General features: G+C 45.8%; 1 protein-coding gene across 3 annotated transcripts in view; it reads right to left on the bottom strand.

The window, feature by feature from the left end:
- RUNX1 (RUNX family transcription factor 1) overlaps positions 1–22,230 on the bottom strand; it is a 247,017-nt gene that overhangs the window by 51,225 nt on the left and 173,562 nt on the right. For all 3 annotated transcript variants that reach the window (XM_067739431.1, XM_067739429.1, XM_067739430.1), the window contains one exon: positions 16,319–16,423. In XM_067739431.1, coding sequence (XP_067595532.1) covers positions 16,319–16,423 — 105 coding nt within the window. The remainder of the gene's footprint in view (positions 1–16,318; positions 16,424–22,230) is intronic.

Genomic DNA, 22,230 nt, shown 5'->3' on the forward strand with positions numbered 1-22,230 from the left:
CACACCGTAGGCTCACTAAATGTTCACTGAATGACCGACCGACTGGCTGAACACTGGTGCCAACCAATTGTCCTCCATTAGATTGTAGGAAAGTAGAACTTATTTGGGGCAAAGGAAATGTGAACTAAAGTTTCCAGCTGAAATGGAACTGTAGAGGGCTCAGGAAAACTACTTGGGGAGGAAAAATATCATAACTGAACATAGAGAGTTTCACGGAGAATTGACTCATGAGACGTTAAACCGTCCATAAAACTTGTCTTCTCTATTTTTTTCCCCTTTATTACACAAAAAGATAAAAAAGAATGGATACAATAGTGTTAGTATTTATAGTAATGCTATATTTACAATAAATTGCAACGTATTTTTCATAGAACGCATATGATCTTGTGGGTTAATTTACTGTTTAGAGTTTCAAAATTAAAAGTAGTGATTATAATAATAAACGTATCAGCAAGAACTTAAAATAAAAAAAGAATGGATAAAAGGCCTTTCGTGCAGAGCTGAGTGTAGCACCCCTGTATAAGCAAGGCACTGCTACAGCTTCCTTGTGTTTCTGGAGAGAGTATCCCCATACACACACACACACACACACATATGCGCGTGCGCGCGCACGTCCCTCTAGACGTGGGCTAAGCGTCCCATGTCCCTCTAGACGTGGGCTAAGACGTAACTGCTAGAGCAAAGCACGAAAGGAATGGTGTAGAAAGCCAACGTGGAGAGCAAAGCGGCGGGCTGGGGCTAGAGCGAGAACAACAACTAACCCAGACTTCAGGCCAACACAGGGCCCGCCCCCTCCATCCCTCCCCGAACCTTGCCCTCAAAATTCATGGGACAAAAACAGAAACAAAACTGAATTTCCTGAAGTTCCAGGCTCACAGTAACAGGCAGTGGAGTTTTTAGCTCATATGCATGAGCTCTTGGAGACCTGGGCCTCCCTAAAAGCAGAGGAGTCAGGATCTGTGGTCATCGGTCGCCACGGGTTACCTCCTGTTTCTGTCTGGTGACTAAGGAGGTCACGGTAGCTTAGAGCGGAGAACCCTCCTGGTTTCTTTTGCTCCTGACCAGAGGCAGCCCTCTGGGGGGCGGCGGAGGCAACCTCCGTGGAAGGGTGCAGACAACTCACAAGTTCCGGATTCATTCTCCTCTACAAGCTTGTGATTCCAGGGACTGTCAGCCCGTCCTCGGTGGAGAGACTGTCTCAAGAAAACCCTGGTAGAGGGTAACAGAAAGTAACCCAGAGTGGTAACTGTTGGTCATGTGATCCACTTATCCGAATGGTCCCTGCTCCCCAAGGACAGGCTCTGTGAATGGGAGGTGACTTCGGAAGGGTACGTTCTGGTGGTGAGGCAGGGGTCAAAGTGAGAGGAAGTACTCCCCGAGGCTTTGACCTGGCTTTGGAGTCCAGGTCCCCAGCAGTGCTAGCTCTGGGAGGACAGGCGAGGCCCGGGGGAAGAGTCCACAGGCTGCGCCTCCTGCATCAGGCTGCCTGGGCGTTCCTGGTCTCCCCACCAGGCGTTCTGACACCCCTGCGGGTCTCCACTCCCCTCCTGTACCCGCACACACCACGCATAAAAGCCAGGGGCCCCGAGCCTGTTCAGAGAGGGCTGCGGTAAACCGAGGGCCCTCTGGAGGTTGGGTGGTGCCCCAGTCAATGCTGGGTGAATGAACGAGTGACGAATGAATGCGTAAGTGAATGAACACCCCCTCTGAGCTAGGCTTACTCTGGGATGCACATCTAGCAGTGGGCAGCATGCCATTTCTCTTTGTTTTTAACAAAGGGTAAGGAAAGTTCCCTCCCATTCCTAAAAGCCCTCCTGTTGGTCCCTGGGGGAGCAGTATCTGATTCCCATCTCCTCTCATGTCACAAATGCCCACTGAATTCTGGGCTGGCCTCATGGCAGCAGGAGACCAAGGGGCCAGCCGAAGTCCTAACCCAAGTCCTTTAATAGATGGCTAAGCAGGCTTTGGCTGGTACAAGAGGACAGTGGCCCTCTGGCCGCTCACAGCTCTTGAGCACTTGCTAGTAAGAAAGCCAAGAGTGACTAGTGGTTGTTTTTAACAGGCCATTATCCCTACCTCACACCATCCAGAGAAGAAGCGGGCAGATTGTTTTAGGGATGATAGTCTCACTCAGGCTAACTTTTATCCACTGTCCACAGCTGAGTAGGAGCATTTGTGGGGCAGGGGTCCTCCCCCCTCAGTTACTTGAAGGGGCAGTGGCTCTTTGTCTGGGACTCCTGAAGAGTCACAGCACGGTGATGAAAATGTTGGTCCCAACGCTTGCCACGTAACGTTGGGAGGGAAAGTTCCATTTATTCCAAGACACAAGTGCCCCCTATTCACCCTGATGAGCGCATCTGAGTCTGGAGTGAAGGACAAAAAGGCTGTCAGAACTTCCCTCCAAAACACTGGCACCATTCTGCCATCCCAATCCTTTCCAGATTGGAAAGCAACAGGCCTTCCTCCTTCTGTCTTTACCTTGGGACTCTGCCTCTGGAAGGCTGGCACGGTAGGCCCAGCCTCCCTGCTCTGCTATGAATGCAACAGGACCAGTGTTTTGAACTTTCTCTCCTTTTCACACCGTCAACAGTCCCTCTTCTGTACGAACACTCTGCTGTGTGAAAGTATAACCTCCACTGGGTGAGGGCGCCCTTGTAAACTGCAGGTCATCATGCTTTGTCTTTTCCCAGCCCGAGGGCCACCCCCACTCCCTTCCCTGTCTCTTCCCCACCCCACCCCCACTTTTATTTTTTTTTTAAACCACTTCTGCTTCCTTCATTTTCTTTGCAGCTGCGGCCCGAAGATATAGGAAAGCTACTGTATAGGATTTTGAAAGCAGGGCCTCTGAGAGCTTTCCAAGCTCCGTACAAGCCGGTTATTCTCTGGCTTGTTTTCTTTGGCTTCAGGTTAGTAACACAGAATGAGTCAAACAGTATTAACTTTCAATAGGGAAGTGGTGTGGTCAACCCAAGCTGTTTGCGGCTAGATTGTGAAGATAGGTAAGTGAGGCAGGTAGTGAAGAACTGCTCATAGCCTGCGAGGAGGCAAAGGGGAGAGGCAGCCTCACTCAGAAACATCCAGCAATGAGGTCAACAGGACTCAACCCATCTTTCTTAAGTTGGCTGAGGAATAACACTGAGGTCTCCGGCTGGCCAGCTTCCGGAATTTGGCCAGGTTGGGGCTCTGTAGCTTGCACAACTGAGCACTTTGTGGGTAAAAGGATGACTTTTTTCCCCCGTCCTTTCTTTCCCTTCCTTCCTTCCTTCCTCTCCTCCCTCCCTTCCTTCCCTCTTTCTTTCAAATGGTGCCAAAGTCATGGGAAATCTAGTTAGGATAATTTGCTCTCCTTATGGCATGTCACTCCGGGTGGACCTTTATCCATTTCTTTCCCCTGTTTGGGGTGTGAGTAACTGCGCCTTCCCCCGTCCCTCCACCTGGCCCTTGCCCATCTTCTTAGCCCTAGATCTGGTTCCCCAGGTGGATGGGCTGGCTGCAAAGCCAGGGCTCTCCTCCAGGTTGGGTGATGCACTTGGCGGGGGTGGGGTGGTGGTGGAGGTGATGCAGTCACTCCTACAGACATCGAACCTTACTTTTAGAAGCTGATAAGGATCTTAAAACCATCAAATCCTCTCTCTCTCTTGTTCTGCGGAGGAGGAAACGGAGGCTGCTGAGCTTTGCAGAACCAGCCGGGGCCAGGATCTAGGGCTCCCAGCAGTCTTTCCATGCGGCTGCCTCTCCCTTGCCCAGGGCTCAGGATTCCTCTTACAGCTCAACAGAGTGGCTCCGAGAACAGCTCAGCACTCGAGACTCAAATTTCAGCAGTTTCCAGTTCTTTCTCCCTGCACTTGGCTACTTATTTATTTTGAGACTGGCTGAATCACCCACGGAATAGAACGAGTTTCTCCTCCCAACCTGCTCTGAGCAGCACGTCCGCGAATGAACAGGACAGAAAGCCGGCCTCCGGAGCCTTGCAAGTTTCCCACCTTGGAGCAGCTGCAGGTTTTGACTCCTCCTGGGAAACTGGCACGAAGGCTCAAGGGTGTAATATTTCACCTCCTTGCAATCTAATCCAGAAATCTCAGGCGAGCAGCATATATAAAAAGCCACGGGTGGAAAAAAAAAGAAAGAAAGAAGGACTCAGCAAGCTGCCCTGCAATCTCTGCAATTCTCCCTAAGCCTTTCATGGAAAGAAAATGAAATAATACAGCTGGAGAGGAAAAACTGTATTTGGTTTTGGAAAAGAAATAGATCTTAAAATAAAACTCAGTTCTCTTAACTGTCAAGGTTGCCTTTTGTCTGTTTCCAAAATGCCTGAAGGGTGTATAACGGTAGGAAAGAAAATATTAAGATATGTTAATGGCAAAAAGTAAACTTTCTAAAAGTATGGATTCACAGTGGGGCTGATTAAAATGTCTCTGTTTTTCTCTATGGTTTTCTTCTCATCAATCCTGGAAGAAAGTATGAGATGAAATGTACCTTCAAGAAACAAATAATTATTTTATTTAAGATCCTTGAGATTTTTGTACAATATAATATACATATCAAGAGTAAAATTTCCTGATTGTTTTTCTGTTCACCTAATTTCATATCTCTATATTTCTATTATTTGATAGACTATTTACAAAGCACCTTGATATCTATTATCTCAATTCATCCAAAGCAATCCTATGCATTAAAGCTCATATAATTATCCCCACCTTATAGATGACTCAGTGGAAGCTTCTAGATGCTAAGAATCCTAGCAGATCACCCAGCAGCGTGTTCAGTTAAGAAACAACTACCTTTTGATAAAATCTTTGCTTGGGAAAAGAGACAAAGAAGCAGGACCATATGGTGAACTTGGTTTTGCTTCAGTGAGGAGAATATTGGTGAAGTTGGCTCCGGAATTCAGTATTTGGGGTTAATCATAGGTAGCGTGGAAGGAAAAAAGAGAAAAAAGCCCTCCCTGTATTGTATCCTGAGAGTTCCATCTGCAATGATTAAAAAAAAAAAAAAATTAGGGAGTATGGGATCAACATGTACACACTGCTATATTTAAAGTGGATCACCAGCAAGGACCTACTGTACAGTACAGGGAACTCTGCTCAATGTTATGCAGCAGCCCGGATGGGACGGGAGTCTGGGGGAGAATGGCTACATGTATATGTATGGCTGAGTCGCTTTGCTGTGCACCTGGAACATCACAACATTGTTCATCGGCTATCCTCCAGCATAAAATAAAAAGTTTAAGAAAAAAATAACTTGGCAATGGCAAGTATGTGGCCTCCCACTTGGGCAGCATTCCAATTGCTTCTGCAGTGAGGACTATGGGATGTGGGAAGGGGGCCCACATGTGTCCAGGGCATGTGCTTTAATAATAACAGCTAATACTTAAGAGGTACCTCTGTGCCAGACACTAAGTATCATCACATGTGTTACTTAACTCAGTTAGCACAAGAATCCCCCAAGATGGGGACATCTTCCTGGTGTTACACCTGAGGAGACTGAGCTTGGGGAAGCTAATCTGATCACAGTGGAGATGTGACCTTGAATCAGGCAGTCAGCTCTCTAGCTGGGCTTCTAACCACCGCTCCAGCCTGCCCCTCAGGCTGTCTCATTTAATCCTCACATCCCCCAGCAAGGTAGGTGTCCCAAGCCCATTCTACAGATGGGGAAATTACACAGTTAGTAAGTAGCAGGGCTCAGACGTGAGGCCAGGTTGGTCCAGCTCCAAACTCCTCTTTCACTCCCTCAAGCTCAGAACTCTCTGCTTCATTTCTGAAACTTGGGGCTATGCCCTGTTAGCAACGCCAGAAATGAACAAAAAGATGTGACTGTGGACGTTTCTCCTTAGCTCTTTAACATGAGTGAACTGGAAATATCATACATCCACTTCAGAGGTAGGGAAAAACAAGGTGATACGAGGAACAAATCCAAAGAGGGCCATAAACGTATATAGTTCTTAAGAGCTTAGTTATTTCAAATATTTACTTTTTATCTCAAATGACCAGAAGGCTGACTTCTAAGCCATGGTGAACAAAAACAAAAACAGAAACAAACAAATGGGATCTCAAATGCTCAACATTTCAGTGTATGAAAGTACCCTGAAAGATTCAATAACAGGCTGAGTTTTAGTCAATACTTGCTTTAATGAACCCTGAGTATATGTAAATCATGGAGGTACCAAAGTAATGTATTGCCACTAACTTACTTTATAGGGGTCTAGGGAGTTGGCAGATTAATTCAACTGTGTTCCTTAAAAAAAGGCAAACAGAAAAGAACTTTGCTTTGGGTACTGAAGTGTCTTTTACCTTAGCTTTCATCTACAAATGTATAGCCAGAATATTTCGCTTGGCTATTGGGAATTTTCCCAGTGACGATGCATAACTTACTTGCAGAAGGAACTCACTGCAAATATACCACGTGTAACTCAGAATATGAAAAAGGCATTTCACATCCACTGTCAGTGTTTGTGGTGTGTCTGATAATACAGCTGTAATGTTCAGTAATAGATTATACCTAATTTACCCCTTCTTTATGGTCAGCTTTTCATAGCAAAAAAGCAAACCTCTAAAACAAATTGTTTATAAAGGAAAAGAACATGGAAAAAATGGGAGAACACAGAAATGGCAAGCTAGCTCAAATGAACTTAAACACAGATCTAGGGCAAGGGGGTAGTTTTACTTAACTTACTTAAACTTAACCTGCGTTTTTTTTTTTTTTCTTTTTGGTCGTGGTGGAGTTCTATCAGACCTACTGGATCCAATTCTTACTAATGCCTTTCTTAGCTACATGCCTTACAGGAAAAAAATACAAGCCTTTGCAAAAGCTCAAGTAGAGTTTTTTTTGAAAAATAAAAACTAGAACGTGGTTAGAGTATAAAAAATATTCTAAGTCCATCCCAAAGCCGACAAGCAGACGCATTATAATGTGCTGTGCCAACAGCAATCCATCTGCAAACTGTGGGTCCACCCCCCGCCAGGAGAGTTTCGCACACAGAGATGGGGCCCATCTGGCTGCGCAGCGCCCAGGGTTCCAACACGCTTAGGCGCTTCCCAAAGTGCAACTAGATGGCAGCACGGACCTCAGCGGAGCTGTTCCCCAACCATCCCAGGTCAGAGGCCACTCCATCAGGTCACAAGGTGCGCAGGCCACGAACGAGGCGGTGCGCAGGCCACGAACGAGGCGGTGCGCAGGCCACGAACGAGGCCCTGCGCATGCCCAGAAGGGTTTCCGATGGTGAAAGGTGGAAGCGCCGTCATTGAAATGTGAGTGTCTTTGGGGAAAGAGAAGAAAAGGCCTAGCAAACACATACCAAAAAAGAAAAATCCGAAAATCCCAAGGCGAATCTAGAAAGACACATTGGTTTAGGAAACTCAGAGTGGCCGAGTGTTTCCTATGCCCGCAAAGCTGGGCTGCGGCTAACGGGTCCAGGCACCACCGCCCCCGAGGTGAGTTGCATGCATCTGACGCGAGAATTCAGACACCAAGAGACTCTGGCACATTTCATGTCAGTTTTCTAGATCAGTGTGGAAGAGCCTCTCCCAAGCTGTGTCATGCATGTATCTGAAAGGACCCAGACGTTAGACCTCAAATACTTTCGATGTTACTCAGGCAGGATTCTTCCCCCTGAGTTTGTGAAAACAAAGTTCAACTTTTGGGGGCAAAGCCATTTGCCCGTGAGGGACTTAGGAACGGTGCCCGGAGTGTTTCAAGGGTCCATAAAAATGCCAGAAAAGAAATTTTACCTTGTCTAAATACAAAAGGAAAACTGAAAAAAAAAAAATCAAAATTTATAAATGTTTAATTGTGTCTAAAAAAATGAAACATTATGGCAACTTCATGAATTTTTAAACTTAGGAATCACAACTGTTTTTTGTTTAGCGTTTTCTCATTTCCAAAGGATTCTAAGACTCAAGGTAAATAAGTGTTCCATCTCCTGAACACCGACTGTGTGCCAGACATTGGTTCAAAATGTTCTACCAAGACTGTCGCGTTCAGGCTCCCTGCCCTGGGAGGCGCGTTCAGGCTCCCTGCCCTGGGTGGCGCGTACAGCCCCTGTCCTTGTTCTGCGAAGGCTCAGCCAGGCCAGCATGCACCCCAGGTATGGTCACCCACATAGTAAGCAAGTGCCGAAGTGGGGATCTCAACCCGATGGCAATCACTGTGTTGACGGCAGCGAGATCAGGGCTGCAGGAAATTGAATGAGTTACTCATAGCCAGATAATTTCAACACCAAATGATAACAGCCGTTCAAAAACGTAGAGCAAAAAAATATCTAACGTAGGAGCTGAGTGTATATGGATATGTCTGACGTATGAAGGATACACCCCTGGGGACGGCGGCCCACGGGGGTCAGCCTCTGAGGGGCACTGTTTGTGGGGCAACCCGTGGCTTCTGTTTTTCTGATGATATTTTGTTACTCCTTCAGTGCAGACTAATTTAGATATTATCTCGTCCCATTGCCTGGTTGGACAGAAGAGGGAAGTGAGGACAAAGTACTTAAGAACTGCCTGAGTTCACACCCACTGGCCTGGTGGCGCCAGTCTGAAACGCAGGTCCCCCCAGTTCAGGATCTAGAAAACTTTATACATTTTTAAAAAAAAATAAATTTATTTATCTTTGGCTGTGTTGGGTCTTCGTTAACGTGCGTGGTTTTCTCTAGTTGCAGTGAGTGGGGGCTACTCTTTGTTGCGGTGCGCGGGCTTCTCATTGCGGTGGCTTCTCTTGTTGCGGAGAATGGGCTCTAGGCCCGCGGGCTCAGTAATTGTGGCTCGTGGGCTCTAGAGCGTAGGCTCAGTAGTTGTGGTGCACGGGCTTACTTGCTCCGCGGCATGTGGGATCTTCCTGGACCAGGGCTCAAACCCATGTCCCCTGCATTGGCAGGCAGATTCTTAATCACTGTGCCACCAGGGAAGCCTTATACATGTTTTAAGATTAAGAGATGGAAGCCTAAATGCAGACAAGATTTTTTTTTCTTTTAGCACTTCGTATACTAAATTCTAACAAGGACTGTGATATGTTAGCTTAGATCTTGACTTCACTGGTGTGGCATTTAAAATACTGATATGGGTTTGCAATGGTCTGGATGGAAGGAGATATTCAACGTCATGGTTTAAGATTCATTCCATGTTTCTTCTCTCCCCCATGCCCGCTATGTTAGACTGAGAAGGTACCTAGATCATTTCATTGGGTTCTCACTGGTACCTGGAAGGAACTATTTCCTTCCTTTCTGTAGCAATACAAATGCCACCTAAACATCTTGGTGACTTCTGTATAAGACAGCGCTAGTTACCAAGAGGTCACAGGTCTGCCCAGGTCTCGGGCGAGCTACTGAAGGGGATTATGACTGCTTCCAGAGGCAGAACCCTACTCCCTCCAGGGTCCTTTTACACCCCCCTCACCCAAGGGACCCTTTCAGACCTCAGCCTGGATAAGTCCACTAAAAGCTCTATGAAGTCCACTAAAAGCTCAAGGGTCATGGAAGTCTTTATGTATATAAAATTCTTCTTTGATATAAAATTCTAGTTTGATGTTACTAAGCATAAAAACCAGAAAGACATTCTAAACTTCCTTGGAAATATTTAGGCAGGATAATCAGCGCTTTAAAAACTGCTTTTGCCAAGTCATCAGATAGTTGGGGAGTTCAGCACAGTGGGGATTATAGCACCAGTGGAAGTCACCCCAGAATGTCTATCTTAGCAATGAATTGCCTTTCACAGTGGGAGGAGGAATATAAGTAGAACATTCTACCTCTTTGACCCTCTGTCTCCTACTTTATATTTGGGTGAGAGGGAAGAAGGAATTATTTCCTTTTCTTTCGGGGATCGCAATTTCATCTAGAAAGAATGAAAATCCAAATCCGACATTGGAAGGATCCAAGGAAAGGGGGATTACGTAGATCATCGTTCATTACTTAGAGGACATGCTTGAAGCAATTCCCAGCGAACCAAGTAATCGGGGATTGACAATTACGATCCTGAGGTTACAGATCCAGAAAACCGCCTGGCATTCCACTAACAAGTCAGGAGCAAAGAATGACACGAACTTGCATCCTCCTAACAGGCTCCACAACAGTGTACGTGGGCCCTCTAGGAAGCTCTTTGCTGAAGGGGGAAACGGACTCGGACGGTTCACCTGGGGGTCATCTTTGTCACATGACTCATCTTTCCTGCCTGCCCGCACTGGAGGGAGAGGTTTATGTTGGGCGGCATCCCTGCTTCAGGCCCCCACTGATGCCAGGTCCCCAAGCAGACCCTGGTGAAAGATGTGGAACCAGAAGTTGGCACATGTGACAGCATGGCCGTACATTTCACTGCAGCACCGCCCCAGGGAAAACACTGATTCCATCCCATCGGTACAAAAATGACGACTGCCGAGGCTATGAGGCTCTGCTTTCTCCAAGAAAACTGTATTTGAACCAGAATTTTATTGATAAACTCTCCTAAAAATACAATTTCTGCACAGAAATTTCAACACAGTAAAGCTCAAGTAGCAGTTGGTGTAGTTCTTAAAACAGACTTTGGCGTCTGTGGCCTGCAGTGTCTGGACTGCTTCGTTTCAGTTCTGGCTGACTAACTGTGTGACCCTGGGCAAGGGAATGGATTTCTCTTTGTGTCAATTTCCTTACCTGATCTTGCAAAAATTATGTCAATGAAGGTATGCGCAGCACTTTGAACAGTGTTGGGCAAACAATTAGCGCTGTCTGAGTGTTAGATATTATTATTATTTTTAGGTATTTTTATTATTAAGAGAAAATAACATTTTAAAAGAGAACTGTATGTCAGTCAATCACCAGAGCAAATCCATAAACATTTCTGCTCATCCCACACTTTTCTGGACAAACTTGATTTCAAACATTTTTAGGTCCATTAGCACCATAAGTTTATGGGTGCCTGTCATGCATTCCTCTTTTTCACTTGAAACATGACTGTCATAAACAAAGATCCTGTTTCTTCTCTCTCTATATATATTATAGGTTTGCAATTTACATTCAATATCATAGAAGAAAGTTATAGTTGTGTGATGTACTCTCAACAAAGTCCTTAACAAAGCAATTGAGTGATGGGGAATTAAGCGTATTTTAAATCGACCTATTTTAACTGTAACTCCCCATAAAAATAGTATTATAGTTAGTTGGCAAAAAGGCTAATGTCCCAGAAAGTAGCATATTCCGAAGTTTTAAAGTAACGGCTCCACCTGGCTATCCGTTATTCTGCATCTCAAGGGCTCAGACACAACCGTTACCGTGAAGGGCTCCCTTAACCTGAGGGTAGAAGTTGTCCCAGAAATGGCCAATATTTGTTTTAAGAACCTTTTCAATTTTTAATTAGTTACTCAGTGTTCCAGATGTAACGGATACCTGGCCAGCCAGATGATGGCTTGTGCCATCAGAATGTCCAATCCACGATCCACACTACTGGGACATCTCCCCCACTCCCCGGCCCCCCATCACTGGGTCAGTCATTGGGGTCCCAACTACTCTTCAACCCCTCATCAGCCAAATATCCTCCTCTATAGCACCGAATTAATTCACGCATTCAAATTATTTAGTGAAATATCTACAGAGAATATGCTTCGGTATCTCAATATTGTCATATTACAGACACATGGGCTAAATTACAGGCACATGGGTTGAGAGCTAGAGTTTTCCATTAGATCCCCTGAAATAGTAAAAAAAAAAACAGAAATCAAAAACATAAAAACAATCTCAAATATCCTTTTCTTGAAAACTCCTTTCACTCTATCTTTCATGCTTAAAGAGAAGACTATCTTTTAATAGGTTGACAAGCTTCTAAATGTTCTACCTACAAACTGAAAACAGACCCCACATTGCTGCTTGCAAGAAGTATCCCAGCAGGAGATAGCTTCTGACGGTGTTCTTTCTCCGTAATAAATTTAATTTTTCAACAATTCATAATTTCTCTATTAATCTGAGATGTAAAAATAATCCTGTGGAATGTGGGAAAAACAAGTCTTGACTCACTAAGAGGCAGGTCAGCTACTGTCAAAGGGCAAGTAACCATCCGAAATGAAAAATATTTTCAATTCTCTTTGGAAGACTCTTTTTGCTACAACTTCACCACTGAAAACCAGGAAGATGGCTGGGAAACATCAAGTTATCCCATCGGCCCAGCCAGCAGACTAGCTGTGGCATGTTTCTTAATTCTTTGTCCTGTTCTTATTGACCTGACTGGCAGGTTGAATGAGATAAGCTTTCCTTCTGGTTTTGCACAAATGGTTTACGTTGAAGGCGCCGTGCCTGCAATCCAGCGCCAACAATTGCCCTTTCTAGACAATCTTAGAGCCGGGACACATGTGAGAAGTCCTATAAGCCGACACCTCGTTTAGAAAATGAGGATACCGAGGTTGGGTCAGAGAGCCTAGAATAGATGAGGTGTCGACGGTGTGGTATGGACGGGGAGGTGAATGCATGAACGGACAGACAGACGGATGGATATGAGCACAGGATGAGGCATCAGGAGCTCCTCATTTCTAATCCTGGCTTCATCACCAACTATTTCTCCCAACCTAAGCAGATCATGTCATTTCTCTGGGCCTGCTTTCCCTTATCGAGGAGGCCGTTAGCCCTGAAGCCTCTTTCAGGTCCCTTTTAGCTCTCAAAGTCATTGATTTCATGAAACAAAAGAACTTTTCAAAACTATTCAACTTGGTGATGCTGGGACCATTTTGCCAGAATCACCCAGAATTCATAGCACCATAATAATGATAGAAGGGACTTGGGAGGTGTTATTCATCCATAGATTTGACACCGCCTGGGCGTACTAATTTCTGTGCAATGACCTCTCTTAAAATTGCATTAGAAAGAATAAGTCACAATAGTAAAGACATAGTAACAACCAAAGTATCTATCAACAGACAATGAATAAAGAAAACGTGACACACACACACACACACGCGTGCACATGCACACACACACACATACAGGAATATCATTCAGGCATAAAAAAGAAATCCTGACATTTACCATTTGCAACAACATGGATGGCCCTTGAGGGCATTATGTTAAGTGAAATAAGCCAAGCAGAGAAGGCAAATACCGTATGATCTCACTTACATGTGGAATCTAAACCAAAACAAACTCACAGAAACAGAGAGGAGATTGGTGGTTGCCAGGGGGTGGGGGTGGGGAAATGGGTCAAAGGGTACAAACTTCCAGTTATAAGATGAAAAAGTTCTGGGGACCTAATGTTCAGCATGGACTCTAGTCAACACATTTTTGACCAGAGACGTGTATTATGGCCACAGGAGTTAGTTTCTGCAAAAATCCCCCGGTCAATAATGTGTTAACAACAAAACTGCCAAGAAGGTAGATCTTAAAAGTTCTCAACACACACAAACAAACTGTCACCATACGATGTGATGGATGTGTTAACTAATCTTACTGAGGTAATCATTTCGCAATATATGCATATATCAAATAATCATGTTGTAAACCTTAAACTTATACAGTGTTATAAGTCAATGATATCTCAGTAAAGCCAGGGGAAAATTCTGTTAACTTTCTCTTAAAAACACAGAACAAAACTGGCTGTGAGCAGAGTTTCATCAAAAGAAGTAGTTCCCACCTTGAATCAAGACATTCAAGTAACCGTAAGAAAACAGCATGCCTTTAGGCCTGCCTTGCTTCAGAGAGTGAATAGAAAAGTGAGCATTACCTAAGTCACCCTGGGAGACTGTGTGCATCTGACTTTTGTGTAGAATTCCCTTGTGAAATGGAGACTACCCACCTAGGCCTCTAACACCTCTTTATAGCAGACGTATACGTATTCATTTAACTTAATTTGGTTTTTAAGTTAAATTTTCCCTAGACCCCAAATGCCATTTGGCAGGAAAGACTCTGTAAAAATGGGTGTCTTCTTGGAGCAAATCCCTTCTGCCTGCTCAAAGAGCCCTTCCCAATAATGACTGTTTTCTTAAGTCAACTGTATATACAGGCGGGCCATTACAATCACATGTTTTTCCCTTCTGACTGCCAGTTCTCAAAAATCCAAGCGGCCATCATTTGTTTTCCAAAGCTCAGCCACCATTAGTTCTTTGAATGTTACAGGAAATACTGCCTGTGGGGCAAAAACTGCCCTTCATTATGCCTGAGAGAAGAGGGGCAGCGGAAGGTATAGGGAGGGGTCTCCTGGTTTAAGCTTCCTCCTCCAGGCAGGTCTACCTTTGAACTGTCCCAGAGGTGGCTATTGCTCCTATTTTTATTTTTTTTAATGTTTTTATTGAGGTGTAGTTGATGTACAATATTATATAAGGTTCAGGTGTGTAACATAGTGATCCACAACTTTTAAAGGTTAGATTCCACTTATAGTTACTATAAAATATTGGTTATATCCCTATGGTACCATATATCTTTGTATCTTATTTATTTTATACATAGTAGTTTGTACCTCTTAATCTCCTACCTCTATCTTGCCCCTCCCCACTTCCCTGCTTCTGTTTTTAAAGATAGGGAACCTACAGCCTCCTGAGTGAGCCTTTCTGGAAGTTTAATGACCCTCAAGGTCAATTGCCTTACACCTCACAACTGCCGGCTCCCCAACCCCATGCCTGCTGTAATCTGAGCCTGCTTCCTCTTCGGTCCTCTGCAAGCACCAAGGTACCTGTGTGGTGTGTCTGTTATGTCTAATGCAGGGTCACTAGGAGTCTTCAATTTGCCATTCCTACTTTGGAAACCTCCCAAGTTGGGTTTGGTTGGAACTGTGTGTTTCTGAGCCTGTGGTTTGCTTTTCACACAGAAATTGGAATCAGGGGATGCTACCAAGTCCCAGAGTTTCCTGAGCCCGGATATGGCCAGAACATCTCCAGGCGCTTAAAGAGAAAAATCTGCCAGGGGGAAATGAGGTCAGAAATAACGCGAGTCATGGAGCAGGCAAATGGCACGAAGGAGATGGTGAACGGACACCATGTCCTGGGGGGCAGGGGGGTGTCCCTGGTGGATGTGGTGGTTCTCTGCTGGGTTCTGCCCACTCTGGGGTATGGGGAAGGTTGAGGCAGCACCCAGGATGTTTCTAGCGGGTGATCAAGATGCCATGAGACTGTGGCCAGGACTGTAGGAAAGACTGCCATGAGCTGCAGTGCTCACAGGATGACCTGCAGAGAGCCACGCCCCAGGGGCGACCTTAGAGCCCCCAGAGGCACCAGGCAGGTCCTCTGGAGGAATAGTCCTGGGGTAGGGGGTGCAGAGCAGCAGTCAGAGATGCAGGCAGGGAGGCTCTGCTGACATTTCCTGAGTTCATTCTCTGTGCCGGGCATATACAGCATTGTCTCATTCAAGCTGATAGAGAAGCTCCCATTATTATCCCCATTTTACAGATGAGGAAACTGAGGTTCAGAGAGGCTCCGTAACTTCCTGAAGGCTTAAGAGCCTCAACCGGAACTCCACTTGTTTGCCCCAGAACCCAAATTCTTAACTACTTCATTTTACGACCTGTCATCCCTGTATCTCAACTTGCTGGCATGGTAGGAAGCCCTGTTTCTGACACCCTCAACCCCACCCTTTATAAAAATTAATAGAGAATATTAATTTTCCACCGGGGGCATGACATGGTTAGGAGGCATGCAGATGCTGGGCGGGGGCTCCAGTCAGCTCCACAGATCTGGAACTGGAACCCAGCCTCCATCCCAGGGAAGGGTGTGGTTCTGGAAAAGTGTTACTGTGTGTTTACTCAAAGATAGTCATTAAGTCACCGTGAAGACATTTTTCTGCAGACTAAACAACCCCACTCCTTTTATAAAAAAGCTTTCCTCACAGGAACTATTTTTTTTGTACCCTCTTTCTATATTTACTGGTTTTCTCTCAGGTACTCTTCTCCCCTCCCATTCTCTATTTTAAACAATCCTGTAATAAGATTTTGATCTGTGGCACAGAAAGGAAAGGGTCATTTTCATAGATTTCATCTCCAGCCTCCAAGTGAATAAAAGGCCAGCATGGATGGTGATCAGCCCCTTGTGGTCCACTCTGACCCTCTGGCCTCTTTTGACCACCTCTGCCCCTGGCCAATCTTCCTTGAACTTTACCACGTATTCGGTCCTTAGGCCCATGCAGTCCTGAAATGATTCTGACATGCACTTGAGTCAGCCTGATTTCCTTTTGCCCTCCAAGAAGATGCTTCAAAACAAGAGCCCAGCGCTCAGAGACAACTTTGAGGAGCGAGAGTGTCAAAAGGAAAATTCTCCCTCCCTGCAGGGGTCTGACATTTCCCTGTGGCAGAAGTTTTAGCCACATCTGAGTGATGCTGATGGAACACAAGGGTTCTGGTGCCTGAGCGTACCAGCTGGGAGGGAAGGTGCCAGCCCCGGGGGGCGGCCCACTTACTTCGAGGTTCTCGGGGTCCGTCCACTGTGATTTTGATGGCTCTGTGGTAGGTGGCGACTTGTGGTGGGTTTGTGAAGACGGTGATGGTCAGAGTGAAGCTCTTTCCTGTTGGAACACAAAAGGGAGCAACGAAGAATGAGGCAATGGCCTGAATATATCTGCTGGGTAATTCAAAATTAATTTATGATTTCCAGCCCTCACGCTGGAAAGGTGGCAGGACTTCAGCACGCATTACTGGTTTTTCCAATACTCCTTTGAGTTTGGCTTTGCTTAAATTTTGGAAGGTACATCTACGTTGTCTAGATGTGACACTTCCCTTGGTCACGTGGCTTTTGTTTAGTCATGAATAACACAGGATCAAGAGAGATTCAGATGTGCTTTCTTTCATGTCGGGACCCCAGGGACATAGGAGCAGATTGGCAGCCGTCCACTCCTTGCCCCCAGGTCCTCCCTTTTAATAAGCTCAGAGCAAAAGAAACCATTTCTGTCTTTGCCCTCTAAACTTGTTTGTACCTCCAAGGATTAGGAAAGAGAATTCCTAAGTTTGAGGCTAGGCTAAATTGGAATGATTCTCTCTGTGTTAAAAATACTATTTGCTGGTTGATTCTAAATATTGTTTTGAAAGGCCAGATGTTATTATAGGCACTCATGGGGTTGGCCAGACAAAATTTATATTCAATAAATGGATTTAAGGACATGTAGCTGACAGATTGAGATTCAATGACAACTGTTAGCATAAATACGCAGATGGATTTCCATCTAAGCATTTTATACATGCTTAAGAAATGCAAGCATGTCTTCATTGCATAGGTCGAATGCAATGCTTTTAATAATTTTTAAAAATTGTTTTGAAATATATAATTTATAATAAAAGTATTAATATATAAATACGTTAGTTACTTAAAAGCATTTCTTCTTTGCTAAGCAGTTCAGAGAATGCCCTCTGGTTTTGAATTCTGGCTAGCTGACCTTTGACAAGTCACTAGCCCTCCCTGTGCCTCAGTGTCCTTACATGGAAGATGGGTACATATAACTTCTCCTACCTTATCGAATTTGGGGAGAGGTTAAATGAATTAATATGAGTAAAATCATTAAAATAGCATCTGGCACATGGTATTCAAAGGTGTGTGTGTGTGTATGTGTGTGTGTGTGTGTGTATGGGGGAGGAGAGAGAGAGAGAGAGAGAGAGAGAGAGAGAGAGAGGCACAGCTCTTCCTGCAAAAGAGTTAGAAGACTTAGGTTCCTGTACCAATATTTGACCTCTCCAGATCTCAGCTTCCTGGTTTGCAAAATGAAGGCGTTCCTGGGATACATACAGTGTCACCTTTAACTCTGATTTTATCTTCTTTTTTCTTTTTAAGATTTTTTTTTTTTGACGTGGACCATTTTTAAAGTCTTTACTGAATTTGTTACAATAGTGCTTCTGTTTTATGTTTTGGTTTTTTGGCCCCAAGGCATGTGGGATCTTAGCTCCCTGACCAGGGATGGAACCTGCACCCCCTGCATTGGAAGGCGAAGTCTTAACCACGGGACCGCCAGGGAAGTCCCTGGTTTTATCTTCTAGATGAAATCCCAGTGCCCATCTCCGTGTGTAGGCGTGTGCCTGTGCCAGGGGTGTTTCCCCGGCTGCCTGCAACTTCAGCATTTCAGAGATTCCATGAAAACACTATATTTCCGTCCTAGGGCTGCTGTAACAAATTACCACAAACTGGGTGGCTTAAAACAACTGAAATTTACTGTCTCCTAGTTCCGGCGTCCAGCGCTAGGAGACCATAAGCTGAGGTGTTGACGCAATTGCGGCGTCGACAGGGCCGTACTCCCTCTGGGGAAGAATCCATCCCGGCCTTGTCTGGCTTCTGGCGGTTCCCAGCAATCCCTGGCATTCTTTGGCTTGTGGCAGCATCGCTTCACTCCCAGCCTCCTTCCTCATGTGGCCTCCCTCCCTCTCTGTCCTCTGTCTCCAAACCTCCCTCTCCTTACAGGGACACCAGTCACTGGATTTAGGGCTTACCCTACTCTAGTATGACTTTATCTTAACTTGATTACATCTGCAAAGCCCCTATTTCTAAATAAGGTCACATTCTGAGGTCACCCACGGACATGACTTTTCAGGGAATGCTATTCAACTCAGTCCAGACACCAAATGTCATAGAGTTCCAGTCTTGGCACTACAAGTGACAACTACTCTCTCTGTACCTGTGGGTTTTACCCCCAAAACAGTCCCACTCCTGTGGCGGCCCTCCTACAACCATCCTATTCTTGTTTTCTTAATTTTTAAAAACTTTTTATTAGAGTATAGTTGATTTACAATGTTGTGTTAGTTTCAGGTGTACAGAAAAGTGATCCGTTACATATATATATACTTTTTCATATATATTCTTTTTCAGTTCTTATCCATGATAGGTTATTACAGGATATTGAATATAGTTCCCTGTGCTATACAGTAGGTCCTTGTTGTTTATCTATTTTATATATAGTAGTATGTATCTGTGAATCCCAAACTCTTAATTTGTCCCTCCCTGTCCCTTTCCCCTTTGGTAACCATAAGTTTACAACCATCCTACTCTTGATTTCCTAAATGGCAACAGAGAATCACTGTCTTCCTAATGTTGGCCTTTTCAGGTCTGTGTAAAACTTACAAGTTCTCAAGCACTTTCCCATATACTATTTTATTTGGTTCTCACAACACGCTCATGAAATAAACAAGAAAGATTTTATTGTCCTTGGTTAACAGGTAGCAAAGCTAAGGCTCAGAAAGGGTGAGTGGTTTGTCCAAAGTCACACAGCTTGGATACATGGAAAACCCAGATTTCCAGCTTTGTGCTTCACATTATTGTCATGAGGTCCTAAATCTCTACCTTCAAACTCAGTGGTACCAGCACCAGTAATCCAGACTCGTGGTACCTTTTCCATGCTCTTCCCCTTGCCCCCAAAAGCGAAAACAGTCCTGGTGACACTAATGTACCCAAACTGTACTCAACAGCTAATTGAAAGCCTGGGTTATAGTTCAAAAGCAGTTTCTAACTGAGCTGAATTTGGGCTCCTGGCGCTTACCCTGGTTAACCACAGACTGGCCTACTGAATCGGGAAGGAAATTCAACCAAAGTGAATATTTGTGAAATCGTTGCTTGTAATTATAATTCTACTATTTTATGCCCATCATTTTACGTGCAGTCAAGAAGTGTCTGTCCAGTAAAAGCTACTAGGTGGGGCATTTGGGCCACAGTAACTGTGGCTCACGAAGGTGGGGTATTCCGGTTCGCGTCCTGCACAACGGACTATTGTTTACAGCCTTGAGCACCAGGACATCTGCTTATGACCTCATAGACAGAGGCAATAAGAGATGTCATTTTGCTCATAGGTGTGTGTGACATTTTTCCACTTCAGGAGAACTCTGTCATCTGCTTCCTTGTATTCTTCCGAGCAGACCTGGCACCAGACTTGACACCTGGGGACAGCCACCCAGTGGGCACACTGAACCCTCGGAACTATGCCCTCTGTCCTCTTCTCTCCGCCCTGGCCACGCCCCACCACGCCCCGGCTTGCCCCTGCCGAGATGCAGCCCTTCTTAGCCAGCACCTGCAGCAGTGGTAGCTGCACTTAGAGCATGCGTGTTATTAACCAGATTCCGTCATCAAAATGACCTCTGGGCCTGGTATTTTAAGTGTGTGGGTGTGGAGAGCAAAAGCCTCTCAAGTGTTTTTCTCAGCAAGCTGTGGCCAGGCTAGTAAGAAGGTAGGGGAGAGCAAAGGAGGACGGATCGTCTAAATAACCAGCGAAATCGGCTTTTTGGGACTAACTCCAGGGTTGGGAGATGGGGCTGCCGTAGAGAGAGCTGATGTTCCCATTTGTAGCCTGAGCGGGTCCTTGCCTGGAGAGGCCGGAAGGCTCCTTGCCGCCCTGGATTTGGCCCATGGGGTGAGCAGAGGTGCCCCTGGCTGTGCTGCTGAAAGACTGCAGCCCTGGGCTCCCCAGGGGGCAAGCTGCAGGGTCACAGGTGCTCTGCGTGGGGATTCACAGCGGAGGGAGCTAAGGAAAGGGGGTCCCTGAGACCTTCCTTCTCCTGCTCACGGAAACCTCACCCAAACAGCACCATGAGTTCTGGCAGGTGGTGTGCAGGAGGAATGCTGTTTAGAAGCACAAACAGCAGGACTGAATAAGAAGGCGGGAAGAAACAGTGAAGGAGAGAAGGGCTGTCTTGACTTAAGCCTGGAAGCAGCAAAAGACAAGAACTTGATTATACAACCCTGTGGAGGTGCCAAGGCATGGGGTGCTTGCTAGTTAACAGTGAGGACCGCCTGGGCTCAAACCTCAGCTCTGCACCTTGCTAGCTGTGTGACCTTGGGCAAGTTACTTAACCTCTCTGGGGGCCTCATCATCTGTAAAATAGGGGTGATAACAGTCCTTCCATCTCATACTGCTGTTATGTAAATTAACTGAAATAATGCATCAGCAAATATCAGTTTAATTATCACTAAAGATGTGACAAACATGATTCCACAAAGACCAGAGCTGCGGGCAATCCTGTGAGGTGCAGCTGGTGGTGAATCGACGTTGAGGTCTGACGGTGGGAGGTGAGGTGAGCCTCAGCGTGCAGTAGGTGGAACCGATTGAGCCCCTCCAGGCCGATCCTCTCTTCTTTAGGAACTTCAGCAAACGCAGGCAGCAGAATGGGGCCTAAAGACCCATCGGGGAAAACTGCACGTTCCCCTGGAACTTCCACTTCAACGTCAGTCCTACTCCCACAAGCTGGCGACCTTTGTAAGGCACAATTGCAACTGGCTGGTCCACTTTACAAACAAGCCGGGTCAAACGCTCCCCTCAGAGCCTGTGTGGTCCCCCTCGATGCCAGTGTGTTCATCCAAATGCCAGTGCAAAATCCTGAGTGCTTTATTTAGTTGGGAGGAAGGTCACGGGGCGAGCCTTCCTGGGTATTTGCTGCCATAACAGACTCTCCAGGGTGAGGCAGTGACAGAGCCCCAGGTCTGTGCTTTCTTAGGTCCCACATTTACAGGCCCCGGGGCTGCTGGACTCTGGCAGCTGGCTGTGGTCTCATAAAGCCACGGCGGGATGCTGCAGTTCCGCAAGGGCCCAGGGCACCACGCCACTTCCTCACCACATCTGGGAAGTGGCGAAACCTCAGGATTGCTGCAAATGGGCACCTGTTCCCCAAGGGCGAGGGTGGGGAGAGGAGCAGAAGGTGAAAAGGCGATTCAAGATCATCTCACGCCCTTAGAAGCTCGTGCCCTGTCACGTCGCGGCCACGTCTTCCTATGGCGATGGGTGTCTCCCTCCGTCCTCTTGTGATCGCCCCTCCCTAAGTTTGGTTCACGGGTAGCCAAGCCACTTGCGGTGGCTCCTCAGCCATTGGGTTCTGGTTCAGTCACTCTCCTTGGTGAAGGTTTGGACCCATGAGTCATCTTCTCCTTTTTGGGCCAGTTTCGACGGGGTGTGAAACTTGCCCTTTTTCACGCAAGGGCAGGCTGTACACACGGAGGACCGTGTGCTGAGGGGGTCGCAGAGCTTAGGAAACGAAATCACGACAGTTTCCACTCATTTGTGCATCTCTGCGGGGAAACCGGTCATGCTCACACACTTTAAACACCCAAGAGAGGGAGAAAGGGAAAGTCAGAAAAAAAAAATAAAAATGCAGCTTTTGAAAACCAAGAAAGCCAGGGAAGGCTCAAGTTTTGCTCTTTGCAAATTCTGGAAATCCCAAAAGATTCTGCGATGTTGCAGGAAGATTTCTCCTCTTACCATGTAGTTTGTGCCAGGTCTAATTTTAATCACAGATAACTAAGTATTATAATGAACAAACCCTCAGATTCCAGGAGAAACCTGAATCAGGGGTATTTTTCACAAAGTACCTTTAATTTATGTTTCTCGCTTTTCCGCTGGAACAACCTAACGGC

The sequence above is a fragment of the Pseudorca crassidens genome, chromosome 5, assembly GCF_039906515.1.
Source record: "Pseudorca crassidens isolate mPseCra1 chromosome 5, mPseCra1.hap1, whole genome shotgun sequence".
NCBI classification, from domain to species: Eukaryota; Metazoa; Chordata; class Mammalia; order Artiodactyla; family Delphinidae; genus Pseudorca; species Pseudorca crassidens.